This window comes from Trichechus manatus, unplaced genomic scaffold (assembly GCF_000243295.1).
Source record: "Trichechus manatus latirostris isolate Lorelei unplaced genomic scaffold, TriManLat1.0 scaffold00090, whole genome shotgun sequence".
Lineage (NCBI taxonomy): Eukaryota > Metazoa > Chordata > Mammalia > Sirenia > Trichechidae > Trichechus > Trichechus manatus.
In genome coordinates this window covers 10,233,097-10,247,823 of record NW_004444026.1, presented here as the reverse complement: position 1 = coordinate 10,247,823, position 14,727 = coordinate 10,233,097, and the positions used below count along the sequence as shown (strand labels likewise).

At 48.4% G+C, this 14,727-nt stretch overlaps 1 protein-coding gene across 1 annotated transcript; it reads left to right on the top strand.

Annotated features, from left to right (window-relative positions):
- Positions 1-321: 321 nt before the first annotated feature.
- On the top strand, positions 322-4,629 carry NKX2-6 (NK2 homeobox 6). The gene is made up of 2 exons (XM_004382135.1): positions 322-595; positions 4,019-4,629. Exons 1-2 carry the CDS (start codon positions 322-324, stop codon positions 4,627-4,629), a joined length of 885 nt encoding a protein of 294 aa, XP_004382192.1.
- The last annotated feature ends 10,098 nt before the right edge of the window (positions 4,630-14,727 follow it).

Here is a 14,727-nt window from a genome sequence, read left to right as displayed (position 1 = left end):
GAGAAGTCAATACGAACCAAATTTCCCAGGAGGTGCTGGGGATCGGCAGGATTAGACGGTAGCGAGGAGAAAGCGCTTGATGGGGGGAGGAGGAGGTGCAGGAGTAGCACGTGGTTTCTGCGGGAACCAATGGGGGTGGCGGTCTTGTACTGCAGCCCTGGCCCCCCCAGGCCGCAGGGATGGCCCAGAGCGGTCGGGACGCTGGGCGTCTGTCCCAGGGCTGGGGTCCACGGGACCTGCAGCGAACAAAACCAGGTAGTTTAGGGCGCTGCGCTCCTCGGGGACTAGGGACCCACCGGCCCCGCCCCCTCCTCCTTCAGGATGCTTCTGAGCCCCGGCACCTCCACCCCGTTCTCTGTCAAAGACATCCTGCGGCTGGAGCGCGAGCAGAGCCGCCCCAAGGCCTCTCCACTCCCGGTGGTTCGGGGGAGCCGGGAAAACTCTCGGTGCCTGCAGTTGGACCCGGAACCGCTCGGATGGGAGGTTCTCAACACCAATAGCGGCGGCAACAGAAGGAGGCAGGAAGGTTCAGAGCCTCCGGAGGGTCCCTGTGAGACGGTCTGGGAAATGGATGCGGAACGGGTGGAGGAGCCAAGTAAGTAGCGCTCAGGTCTTGGTTCCTACCGGGGTATTACGGAGGGAGGTCACTACCGATTTGTACGGGGCGGGGGGCAGCTCTTAGTTTCCTGGGCTCCGAGGGCCGCTCACCGATTACCCTCAGTTGAAGAGTTCAAAAGGCAGATCTCTCAGGCCCCACCACCATCCACCTAGATACCCAGGTTGCTTCTCGCCCCTAACGAAAGGCGCTGACTCTTAGGACCTCACTGTTTGGCGGCCTGCCTTCTGATTCCTACAAAAACTCATCGCCTCCGCTCACGGCCACAGTTCCCAGAACCTCCAGCTTCTCCTTGCCACAGCAAAACCCCCTAAGTATCTCAGCTGTGCCCCCCCCACACACACACGCGAGAGCCCCTTACCTATCATCTCCAAGTTTCTCTGTACCCTAAACCGTCTGCGAAAAAGATGTAGCCTTCGAAGCCGCCGAGCCTGGAAGTGGAAACTCAGTCGGCTCTGGGTGTCAATCCCCGCCCGGCCCTTTCTTGGGTTTTGCTGAATGGCCTGCGCCAGCCCCGCCATTCCTCTGCTGGAGTTCCTCCTCTCGAGGGAGACGAGAGGTGGGAACTAGGTGGTGTCTGAGTCCCTCGGAGTGGAAGGCCCAGCGGGCGCTGGCGGTAGGTTTTCGCATCTGGGAGCATGTTAAGGCAGCTCGGGTTTTAGCTGCCCTGGGAGATGGCCGAGTCCCGGCGCCTGGCCACCGAGGACACAACGGCGAGCCCCTGCACCTGCGTCCATCCCTTTGGAAGGGAAGAGGAGGGCCAGGAGTTCAGTTGGATCGGCTCCTGAGACCCAGGAGACTTCGGCAGGAAGACTCCGCATTCCCAAGGATGAGAAAGCCACCCTTCCTCTCGCGGAACTCCTGAGCCTGGGTCCACCGTCTCCGACCAGGTCTGGGGGACCCCGAGAGACGTGAGCGCCTGGCAGGGCTAGTCTTCTCTGCCAGTCTGCGCCACGGTCCCTGTATTCAAAGAGCAAACAAAATAAATAAATCAACCAAATAAGTCAAGAGGTTGATGCGAAGTTGTTCGCCGACTTACAGGCTGGTTTGGCAAGAGCCTGGAGAGCAAAGAACCTTTGCTATGTTCGCAAAGAAGCTGGTGTATTGTCTGCAGCGGATGCTAAACTCCCTTGACGTTGCTTTTCACTTCGGCTTTGCTGAGAAAGGATCGCGCTCATCGTACTACTTCTGTCACCTCGCAGCCGAAGGCTCCAGCCACACTTTCCTCCCTTGCTGGCGATCCCGAGTGACATCTCATCTGCGGCTATCGTGGACGCCGAGAAGGGACCCGAGCCGAGCTCCAGGAGCCAAGCTGGCGGGCCAAGGCGCGCTTCACCCGGTGGCCTGGGCACCCCATCTGTCCACCCCGACTTCAGACGCGCGGAGCGGGAGAGGCTCAGGATTGTATACCAGGGTGGGCGCGGGGCCGGAATAGGAGCGAGGTTAATCTCTGTCACTCGGCCTGCGTCTTCAGCGACTTTTAAATGGGGTGCTGCTTGCTCCACAGCATCGCTGAAGGTCAGCTGTTATCTTCTGATTTGCTAAGAAAACGAAGCTTCCTCAATATTTTCGCTCTTTGCCAGGGAAGTAGTCTTCGATTTCTCTGACCCAGACACTGAGCGCAGGCGTCTCTAAAGCAAGTTGTTCCCTCCTCAAACGTCAAATACCAAAGGCCTTGTTCCCCGGGAGACTGTGCCAGTGCAGCTGGGGATTTGGAGTCGGGTTCCAACCGGCACAAGCTCTAATTAGTTGAGGCAGCTCAGGCATGCCCTGCCCCGCCTCACCACGAGCTTGCAGCCCCTCCAAGCTTCTGGTTTTCTCCCGGCATGAGTTTTCATTTTAAAAAATCAACGTTTCCTTTCTTGCCATCCTTGGTTTAAAACAGATCGTAAGCCAAGACAGGCAAGAGGTGGAGAGAAGGAAAGAAACAGCTGCATCTTGGCGGGCTTGAGGAACAGGGTCAGCAGTCGGTGTCTCGGACCCTGTTTTAACTGGTTCAGTTTGGAACTGCCTCCGCGTGCCCAGCAAGGGCGCTCCCTCTGGGGAAAGAGGACATGAGGGACTAAGCAGAAGCCACCGACCTCACCGGGAAACCCCAAGGGAAGAAGCCATTGTTTAAAAAGTTAAATGTGGATCTCAGTTTCTTATACCCCTTAAAGAGAACATCCGTTTCTGTTTCCGAGCCAAGAGTCAAGAAATATTCTTTTGTTTTATTTTGTTAATTTGAATTACAGAGCGTCTCCGCCAAGAAAGATAGGATGGGTCTCTGGGGCCAGTGGAACACTTGATGGCTCAAAAGACAAGGACGTGTGCAAAGAGGAGAGTAAAGATGGGGGACACACTCAAGACTCCTGTTACTGGCCGATTAACGTCGAATGCACGTGGGGACTTTGACCAATGATGCTGAGGCGAAAAGAAGTCTCCTGGTGAGCACTTCACCGAGCTTTGGCCTTCTCTGGACAAACACGGTGGCAGATGGATCTGGAGAGAGAGTCTCTCTCTCTCTCCCCCCACCCCCATCCCTCTTCTCCAAGAACGGTCCTAAGTTAGTTCCTGTTAGATACAGCCCAAACAAACACTTGATCCTCGCAGCAAAAGCTTTCCCAAACTCAGCCACGCTTTAGAATTGAGATCTCAGTGAACTGGCCTCCCACCCATATGCGTCATATATATTCTAACAAGAAAATGCAGCCGCCTTAAATTCTTGATAGCCTATCTTTTGGGAAATGGTGTGTACACTGGGGACCATAGAGTGTCACAATTTACATATATTCCCAAAGCTACAAAAACCACTGAGCTTGGGGGGAAGGGACATTCAGGCTGGCCTGGGGGGAGGCCCGCGGAGGGCAGCAGGAGGAGAAAGAGGGCGAAAAGGGGTCTCGGAATGAAGGCTATCAAGGAAGGTAGGTCTCTCCTTTTTGTTTGTTACTGTTTCATTTTATTTATTATATCTCAACATCGCACATCATTGTTCTCATTCTTTTGTTTTTGCAATAAATCCAACACTCAACGGAAATACATTCTTCCAGAAAAGTCAGTTAAGTAATTTTTATTCTACCTTCTTGATAGGTGGATGAATAGATACACTCCATGTATCTACCCCACCACATCCCTAATGGTAACGCTCCCTGATGAGGCGCTTACGATATGAATATTATTTTTATTGTTATATATATCTCACAACATTTGCCCATTCAGTGTTTGTCACGTGTACAATTGAGTGATATCAGTTACATTACTCATGTTGTGCGACCATCACCAATACTTTTTCCATCACCACCAACAGAAACACGCTGCTTCCTAAACAATGACTTCCGGGAAGGGGAACTCTTGAAAGCACTGTAAAAATTCTCAGGCGAGCCTTAGGCTGGGTGCTGATGGTGTTCCCTCCTGTGCTTTTAGAGCCCGGCCTGAGCGCGGCCTCGTCCCGCGGCGGCGGGCCCAGGGTGCCCGAGCGCGGCGTGGGCACCGGCGGTGGCGGCGCGGAGCGGCCCAGGGCGCGGCCGCGGCGGAAGCCGCGCGTGCTCTTCTCGCAGATGCAGGTGCTGGAGCTGGAGCGGCGCTTCAAGCAGCAGCGGTACCTGTCGGCGCCCGAGCGCGAGCACCTGGCCAGCGCGCTGCAGCTCACATCCACGCAGGTCAAGATCTGGTTCCAGAACCGGCGCTACAAGTGCAAGCGGCAGCGCCAGGACAAGTCCCTGGAACTGGCGGGCCACCCCCTCGCGCCGCGGCGGGTGGCGGTGCCCGTGCTGGTGCGGGACGGCAAGCCCTGCCTGGGACCCGGCGCGCCGGCCTTCCCGAGCCCCTATGGCCCCGCCGCGGCGCCCTATTCCAGCTACGGAGGCTACGCCGGCGCCCCCTACGGTGCGGGCTACCGCGGTGGCTACGCGGCTGGGCCCCCAGGCCCCGCGCCGTCCGCACCTCTGGCCCGCGGGGGCATCGGCGGCGGAGGCCCTGGCGGAAGCCCGGAGGGCCATCTGCCTGCCACGCTGCAGGGCGTCAGGGCGTGGTGAGGCGACTCCGTTGGGCCATGCCCACCGGGCCAGGTACCCCCATCCCCGCTCCTCAGCCTGCAGGCCGCCGCCGGCCGGGGTGAGGGGCTAAGCGGAGACCGGACGGCGCTTCAACCCCCCCCCCCCCAGAAAAACGATCTTTGGAACTGCAAATTGTCCCTTCACTCCCCGACCAACGACCCCCCTGAAGACCCTGGAAAAATTCTGCCCCTGCGAGAAGTAACGCGGCCCTTGGCAGCACCGGAGGGACGAAAACCAAGTTTACCGAGAGGTATCGGAGCAGGACTGAGACAGGTGCTTTTCAGGCCTCAGCACAAGACTTGAGAGGTTTTTTCATTTGTGTGCAGCACCGCGGGGCACTAGGCTGGAGGAGTGGTGGAGAGGGCCTAACTTCCTGTGAACGATGAGGGAAAAATGAGAAGAAGAGAGGAGTAAGGGAAGGCGGATGAAGAGCAGGAAAGAGGAAAATCCGGCAGGTTCACACAGAGGGACCATTGCGGAGAAGCACGCCCTTCAGTGGGGTCTACAAATTCCTTCAAAAGCAGCGCTCATGGGGACTCAGTAATAATCCAGTGGCTCGCTCTTTTGGGGAGCCAAAAGATTGCTCTCCAGGAGTTTCCTCTATATTCTGCCTGTCCCTTCACTGTCACTTGCATTTTATCTCTTGTCTACAATACGGCGTCCCGAGTAAATATACTACATGTATTTGTATGTGTGTGTTTGTGCGTGTGAGTCTGCGTGTGTGTTAACCTATACTTGTTTTGGTTGTTTGGAAACAACTTTGAATTAAAGTAAAAATAAAGCCCAGAAGTTCTGAGCCTGCAATGCAGGATTTCCTAAGGAGACAAAACTAGTTCTGCTCTGAAGGTAGTTTTTTGTTGTTAGCTGTCTCCCAGTTGGCTCCAACTCACGGCGACCTTCGTATAGCAGAATGGAAGACTGCCTGGTCCCGTGCGGTCTCCATCATTGGTATGTTTGAGTCCATTGCTGTGGCTACTGTGTAGTGCCTTCCAACCTAGGGAGCTCGTCTTCCAGCGCTGTACTGAACAGCAGTACTCTGTTGTGATCCATAAGGTTTCCACTGGCTAATTTTTTGAAAGTAGATCACCAGGCCTTTCTTCCTAGTCTGCCTTAGTCTGGAAGTTTCACTGGAACTTGTCTGCTGTTGATGACTGTGCTGGCATTTAAAATACCCAAGGCATAGTTTCCAGCAACACAGAAACAAGTAAGCCATCACAATAGGACAAACTGACAGATGGGTGGGCGGGGGGAGACAGGTAGATTACGTCATTTCTTTTCTCATACCTCCCTTTCCGTCTTTTTAGGTTTTCTTTCAAAACATAATCAGTTTCTAAATTCTGTATCAGGAAAGCAGATGACATGGGAGGACACCTCCACATGTCCGAGTATGGCCATCCTTAAATGATGGCTAGGAAGCCCGAACTTTAGGGGAAACTTCTGACCCCTCCGAATATATTTGAAATTATGCAAGTTGAACACTGAAAACAAACTCATTCTGTTAATGGAAGCATAAACTCACATAGGAAATTTGCCTTTGGCACATGTCATAATGGGAAAATCATCCCCCCCCCCCACCGGATTATCTTTTTAGGCAGTGAAAACTCTGGTACTTCATCCCCTGGACCACTGATTTGTCAAAAGTTGAATTCTAATATTTAATGAAAATGCACTGCCCCTGCAGTGTCTCAGTGCTGAATATGCCCTGGTTGTTTTTACTGAAGTGGGAAAGCAGAGACTACTTGATTCTATGTAAACTATAACTTACTATAGTTTAAATGTTTTAAACCTTCTATGTTTAAGCTAAAAACCAAGAGTAAATGTTTATATTTTTCTCACTACTATTTCCTTGCATTTTTTCTCTTTTTTGATTTCATCTATTCTGTCTTTTATTTCTCCATTTTCACTGCAATAAAAGTATATTTAGAAACAACCCCACTGTCTTTAAATTATACTTAGTGTTGATACCTGGGTTTTAAAAAAAAAATGCAGTACAGATATTTGGAAATCTCAAATATTCCTTGGTCAGTTAAGCTGAGATGAACTAGAGATTAAAATTAAACTTTCCCTCATGAGAAAATTGTTATATACCATGATTATTCTTCTTTCACTTTGGAGTTTATTCCTGACAAGAAGAAAAATTACTCTATGAACACTGGTCTTATATTTATGACAGCTGAGTTTAAGTCCCACTGCTTCCACTGAGTAACAATCTAAGTGGTTAGATTATTTCTAAAATCAGAGTCTAAAATACATATGTGAATGTTTAAAAATCCTTTGTTGTCTTTTGTGTAAGGTCCCACCTTGGAAAATGTAAGTCATCGTGGTATCGTGGAAATTAATAAATGTTATTTCCTTCACCCTCTCGCTCCCTTCTAACAGAAACGTAACAGAAGAAGCATTTACAGACATGTGCTGTTCAGAACTGGCCTTGCATCTGTGAATTATGCAATTAAAAGACTCCCACTCCACCCTCCACACCTTTGTGTATCACATGGAAAGGCAAGGAGAAAAGAAGTTGCTTAGAATGAAGAGGGGAAGGAGGCTTAGATCAATCACCAGTAAATCAGCCGTCACCGATCTCTCCTGGGAGGGACACAAGAGAAAACTCGGATTTGGCTGCCAGCCTTAAAGAATTTATCTAATTGGATAGCAAAGACTAGCATAAGAAAGGTATCTAAAAATACAATGTGATGTGTGCTGTGTGTCAAACAAGAGGACAGAGAGGGAGTTCTCTCCAGAGAGAAAGAAAATCCAGTGCAAGCAGGGGTGCTTAGAGAAGGCTGCACAGAGGAGGTGGGTTAAGCCTGGTGATTAGCGTGGGAATAACACTATTTACCGAGAGAGGTCCTAGGACTTTGGATTGAAGAAAAGGAAATGGGCACATCCCAAACCCAGAGTTGTATTTTATAGCAGTTTGAGATACAATTTAAAGCTAGCTTCTGCAAATTGTAAGACTGCATTCAGTTGGTTGAAGGGGTATGAGAGGCAGGGGATGGGGGAGGGGGAGGAGGGCTGCTTAAGTATACACCTAAGATCCTTTAGATGTTTCATTGACCTGCAGCATTTTCTGTTGTGTGCCCAGATTACTCCAGCGTGCACTTTTGCTGGTCTAAAAAAATATATCTCTCTAACAAAAACTTTGTCCATATGCAGTGCACGTGCCTTTTCTCTCCAGACCACAGCACAGAAGTTTGAGGTTCACAGGACGCCAACAGTTTCGTTCCAAAAGGAAAGGAGAGCAAAGGAAAACTCTTTCTCCCATCTCCCCAATCCGCTGGGATCACTTTAAAATGCATCCCTCTCCCGCTCCTCAAGCTCACCCCAGGCAGCCCATTTTCTGTCTCTGTAATCTCCTTTCCACCAAAAGCAGCCCCTTTTTGTGTGTCTCCTACCGACAACTGCTTATCCAAGGCAGGGCTTTCACCAAGGAGCTTTCTGTAAGCAATCAAGGCTCTTATCTGCATCCTTCAGTCCCGTCACTCCAGTCACCTCTTAATGTTCACAAGTTCCTCAAATGGGAAGTAATTGACCTCTAAACAAAACAAAAAGCTCTCAGAGAGATAGAGGAGGTTCCTTTCCTGACCGTCCCAGGGTTAGGGGTCTCACCTAGGCCAGGTAGATAAGTCAATAAAATTGCAGACTTCCTGGCTCCCTGTCCCTCCTTTCCCGGTCCCAGCCCCACTTCAAGCCAGCTCCTTCCTGATACCATCTGCAAATCAGAGGGATTATGAGTCCAACTCTAGATCTCAGAGTGCCCAGAGATTTCTGGTATTTATTGTTTATAATGTTATCATTATTATAATGCAACTTTGGTGGGGGGGCATGTTTAATTTTTTTAAATTCATTTGAAGTGTTTGCAATCTCAGAGTTCATACCAGCTCTTTATCAGCTCACTAACTGCCCCCTCCTTTTTTTCACAAAAAAGGGAACTCCCAAGCTTAAAAGCTGTGCCCCGCCCACCATTCCCCTCCTCTTAAAGAGGCCCTGTTAAAAGATGGCAGGTGGCAGGAGGGAGGGACACTGAGTTAGGAATTGTTCGGCCAGGCTCTATGTGACTTGAGCAAGCCTTGTAACAATCTCTCTAGGAGTCCCTGGTTGGTGCAAACAGTTAAGCGCTAGACTACTAACTGAAATGTTGGCGGTTCAAACTTACCCAGAGGCACCTGGGAAGTAAGACCTGTGGATCTGCTTTGAAAGGTCACAGCCTTGAACACCCTATGGAGTACAGTTCTACTCTGCACACATGGGGTCTCTATGAGTCGGAATCAACTTGATAGCAACTAACAACAACAGTAACCTCTCTGGAATTCGGTCTTATCATTTATAAAATTAAGGAGGTGGACCTCTGAGGCTATTATTTTAATTTGGGGTAGCTCCCTGTTGATTTCAGATGCCTTTTTTTTTTTTTTCAGTCGTGAGATATATATCCAGAAGAGTATGTCAAACATACATGTACAGATTAAAGAATACCTGTAAAGTGAACACAAGTGTAACTTCCACTCAAGGCAAGAAACAGGGATGCCAGCTCCCCCATAAGCCATTCTCCCCAAGCCCCTCCCAGACTGAACCCCCTGGCCCCTCCTCCTCTTCCCCAAGGAAACAGCTATTCTGACTTCTGTGATCGTAATTTTACATGCTTCTCTTTCTGAATTTACCCATATGGACACTTCCCTTAACAATATGGTTTAATTTTGCTTGGTTTTGAATGTTACATAAATAGAATCATACTGCATGCGTGCTTTTGTGACTTGCTCCTTTTATTCAGCTTGATGCTTGTGTGATTCACCCATGCTGCTGTGTGTTGCTTCAGTTTGCTAATTTCTATATTGTTACATTGTATTGCTATATTCATTGCTATATTGTATCCTGTTGGATGGATGTACCTGCATTTATTTATTTACATGTTGATGAAAATGTAGGTAGTTCCAGTTGGGGATTTTAACAAGAGTGGTGGTAGTGGTGCCCTTTCTCACAGGTACGGCTGTATTCTATAGCTGGAGTTTTTCCTCAGGTCTTGTACTGTTATGACTTGCTGGACAAGGAGATCCCATCTGCTGATAGACTTTCTATGTATATAACAAATTACAGCCTCACACTGGTCCACCCTTTTAACTGTTGTATCATTTCATTCTGTACTCATCACCTCCATCTGAGGCAGAAGATATTACTATTTCCATTCACAGATGAAGAATCTGAGAGCCAGAAGGTATCAGCCACACTGACTTCGTGGCATAACTAGGATCAGACCCCAGCCCTCTGCCCTCTGGCTCTGGGTTACTTGCACTGAATACTCTGCAGGAGTTCAAGTCCTCACACAAATCAGGTGACTACATAGTGACACTGTTTTCTTTGTCCTGAGTTATAAATGCATAGCAGGAGCCTTTTGGAAAGCATCAAGAAGGGATATAATATGAAGCAAGATGCCAGAGAGGGTGGGAGGTAGATGAGAGAGAGAAAACAGCATCTTTTGATGCCGGTGGGTAAATAGAATATTTAAAGTCCTTACAGGTTTCGATCTCCACATGAGTCTTGCCTTGGCCATTTTTGCCCCCACTTTCGTCTGCACTTTGAACCCCTAGGGACACCAATTCATATTTCGTAGTGGCCAGCTCTTGAAGGTGGGAAGAGTTCAACCCCTGAGCTGTTTCTTTTCCTGAGTCCCCCCTCCCCCATAGCAGAGAAAGAGCTTCGTGGGAAGTCACTCTGCCTTCTCCCCTGACTCTGTTTAGACTTGTCCAGCGAGATCCCCCCACCGTCAACCCCAGAGAAGGATGTGGTCTCAGTGATACAGTCCAGATTCCACTGGAAGGAAAGCAAAGATATGCCCAGCAGCCATGACCACAAGCCTCCAGAGCTCTTTCTAACTCAGTCCCTGTGGGGCCGTCTTTATAAGCTGCTCTCAGTCTAACCCGCCTCCTTTCCATCCATTCCTCAATGACTCCTGCTTCCTCCTGTCACCAGCCCAGCTTAATTGCCTGCAACCCTAGGGCCCAGGAAATTGGAATCCTAAGTGAGGACTTCAGTGGGCCAAAGGTGAACCTTTCCTTTCCCGGCTCCTGTCTTCAGTCCTACCCCTGCCTCCCTCGACATCCTCCATGAGAAGCCTTTCTTAATGCCCTAGATTGAGTCAGGCCCCCTGGTCTGGGTTCCTGCAGCACCTTGGACTTCCACATTATAATGTATTTACCCTCAGTGTCTATTGTCTCTTCTAAACGATCAGTTTTGTGTCTGCTTAGAGCCCAGTGTATTTCCAACATGCCCTATGCCTGTCATACAGTACAGGCTCAGTAACCATTAGTTGATTGATCAAATGAGTGAACAGTTGCTGCTTGGCTTCCCTGCATGGCCCCACAAAGTCTGCATTAAAGGCCCAGGCTCCAACCTGGCTTCTTGGTGGTCAGAATCCTCTGGAAGGAATACGTAACCAAGTTCTGGCTAGTGGGATGTTAACAGAAGAGATAGGTGCGACTTCCAGGACAGGTCCTTAAATGGAAGGGGCCTTCCCTCCACTTGCCTCCTTTCCTTGCTGCTGGCTGGAATGCAGAAGAGATGGTGGGAGCAGTAGCAGCTGTCTTAGGCTATGCCAGAGCAACAAGATGGAAAAAGCCTAGGTCCTCAACACCATGAAATCACCACATCAGCCTTGATCTGCTTACACTCAGACTATTACATGAGAGAAAAATAAACCTTAGTCTCATTTATGCCACTCTTATTTTGGCCTTTGTTGCAGCAGCTGAACATCTATCTCAACTAATAGAGGACACAAAGCTGGTGATTAGAAAAACTGATGCAAGCACAATGGATGTTCAGAAGACAAATCAAGCCAAAGTGACCTGGGAGGGCCCCATTAAAGAGAAGGGGCTTGAGACAAGCCTGGAAGGATGAATAGAATCTGGATGGGTGGAGAGGAAGGGTAGGGAATTGGGTGCATAGATGGATATAGAGAGAAACATAGGAAACAAAGTGCATGGGAACCAAGGACTTTGTGCAAGGCAACATTGAAGGCAGCAGTCTGGATACGTTTATCCATGGTTCCGGTTTCCAAATCGCCTGCACACTCTTCCCAGCTAATTTCTATTCGGAAAGCTTAACTACCATTTCTATGCAAATGGCTCCCATATCCCACAACTACCAGATCTACTTCTCCACCTCAGCTTTCCCTCCTGAATTCCAGATCTGAATCACCAGTTACTTCCTGGGCTTCTCTATTTGAATGTTTCCCAGACACCTCAATTTAAAACAGAGCCCATCTCTCTCCACTTGTCTCCCACAAAACCTGCTCAACTTTCTATATTCCCTCTCTTGTTGATGGTGATGCCTCTGGCCTGTAACCCAGGCTGAAGCTCCAGTGTCCTATTTAACACTTTCCTCTCCCTCATTAACAGTATCTAGTCAAATGGCAAGTTCTCTTCATTCTAAACTCAAAGTAACTCTCCTATCTGCCCTTCTTTAGGTTCCCGCTGCTACTATTTTAGTTCAGGTCATTGTCTCTCATTGCCCAGAGTCAATAGCCTCCTAAAGGTCTCCCAGGGTCATAGGGGAGGCGGATGGTCAGATCTAGTAGGTACTACTATTTACCCAAAGCAGTTGTGTTGGTTTACACTCCCACTAGCAGTGTTTGAGAGCTCTGGTTGCTCCACCTTCTTGCCACCCCTTTCTTTCTTTCTTTCCTTTTTTTTTTTTTTGACCTTTTCTATGATTTTTGTGTGTATGTGTGTGCTTTAGGTGAAAGTTTACAGAGCAAATTAGTTTCCAATCCAATAAGTAGTCTGTGACATTGGTTGCAATGCCCACAATGTCAGCACTCGCCTCCTTTCCACCCTGGGTTCCCTGTTCCCATCATCTGCTTTCCCTGCCCCTCCCAGCCGTCTCATCTTTGCCTTTGAGCAAATGTTGCCCTTTTGGTCTCTTACAGCTTCTTGCCATCCCTTTAAATTTTCTTTTTACCTCTCCTTTCTTTCACCTTAAGGCCTGGCAATCTAGTTCTGAAAAAGCAGCCATTGAAAACCCTATGGAGCACAGTTCTACTCTGACACACATAGGTTTGCTGTGAGTTGGAATCGACTTGACCACAAATGGTACTGTTCTCTCACATTTCTCCCCAGAATTCAGCACAGGGCAATATAGGCAGTAATGAGTGCTCTATGAATATTTGCATAATAGTACAGATTTGCATCAACCACTGGGGAAGCAGTGGGAGATCAATTGTGAAGAGGCACCCAGTCAGTGGGTAGAGAAAACTAACTAATGTTTATCAAGCCCACACTAAGAGCCAGGTACCTAGGTGCTTGGCATGCATTATGTCATTTAATCTCCATAATCACTCTCTAGGATTCAAAGAGTCCAATCGACTTTCCCTCTGCTTCCCAAATTAGGAAACTGGATTCAGAGTGATTAAGAAACTTATCCAGAATCACCACCACTAAGGGTAGAAGTTGAGCCTCCAAAACCAATTTGCTTTCCATTATATTCTGTTGACTTTTTGTAATCATTACAGACTGCTGTTCCTTACTGTTATTTAAATACTTAGACATACAACTATATTTTCTAACAATTCAGCATCAAATACCTGCTTGCTGACTGATTGTGGCGTCTTTCTGACCCTGCTATTTCCTCCCACCCTCAAAGGGAATAATCAGAGGGAAAAGGTCTGGCCTAAAGAGCGCCCTCACATGTTTGAGATGTATAAGATCACGGAGATTCTTATAGGCCCTGCTATCCAGCCAGGGATGTCTGCATTCAAAATCAGTCATTTCATAAAAGTATTACATTTGCTTTTGAGTAACCAGCAGCCATTGCATGCAGAACTTAAACTGTCCACCAGGGGGCACCATTACCACCACTTTACCACACCGGAAAGGGAATTCCCAAAATTCCTTGGAACTCCATTCAAAGCCTCTGTGTTTGGCTTTGAGCTATGTTTCGCCATCAGGCTTCTTTTTCGGGTCAAGTCCTTTGCCTTCCTGTTTGGATAGTGACAACTGGGAGTGCAGAAGGAGGCACTGAATCAATAGATGAAGAGCCCCACGGGCACAATCTGTTGGCCATGGTTTCAGTGCGACAAGTACTAATGATAACACTGATGATGTCGGTGGCTACTGAGATTCTTGTGGTACTTCACAGCACACAAATGTCCTCCATAAATGCTATCTCATTTAATCACCATATAAAAACCAACCATTTGCCATCAAGTTGACTGACTCATGGCAACCCCATGTGTGTCAGAGCAGAACTGTGCTCCATAGGATTTTCATTGGCTGATTTTTTTCAGATCACCAGACCTTTCTTCTGAGGTGCCCCTGGGTGGACTCAAACCACCAACTTTTCAGCTAGTAGTCGAGTGCTTAACCATTTGCTCCTCCTGCCATATATGCAATGTTATTCTCACATAGCTAAAGATACTAGGGAAACTGGGGGACTTGCCCAAGGTCACACAATTTGTAAGACACAGAGTCAGAATATGAACCCACCAATCCTGCTTCCAAACCCTTGTACAGGTTTGAATTGTGTATCTACCATATAACTATCTGAGTTTAGAATACCAACCCTGAAGGGTTGGTAAAGCAAATACTGCTAATAGATTGCCCTGCCTGCTCTATGTACCTTTTCACCTCTCTCCCATCTCCCTTCAAACACCCTGAAGGGAAAGTGATCTGATCAGCTCACTCACATTGAGCTGCTCTCTACTCAGAGCAGAGGTGTTTAACTGTTCCTCAGTTGGGGACTCCTTTCAGATTAGATTTAACTGAATCTACTGGATGCTGGCTTACCTCTGCCACTGACCAGCTTTGTGATGGAGGGTTGTTGTTGTTGTTGTTAGGTGTCGTCAAGTCAGTGCTGACTCTTAGCAACCCTACGTACAACAGAAAGAAACACTGCCCCATCCTGCACCATCCTCATAATTGTTGTTACACTTGAATCCATTGTTGTAGCTACTGTGTCAATCTATCTCGTTGAGGGTATTCCTCTTTTTTGCTGATCCTCTACTTTACCAAGCATGATGTTCTTCTCCAGGGACTTACCCCTCCTGACAACATGTTCAAAGTATGTGAGATGGAGTCTCCGCCATCCTTGCTT

Bases quoted from the DNA above. Each gene is read 5' to 3' on its own strand.
- NKX2-6 (XM_004382135.1), top strand. From the start codon at position 322: ATGCTTCTGAGCCCCGGCACCTCCACCCCGTTCTCTGTCAAAGACATC. The intron at 596-4,018 runs GTAAGTAGCGCT...CTGTGCTTTTAG, and splicing joins GGAACGGGTGGAGGAGCCAA to AGCCCGGCCTGAGCGCGGCC.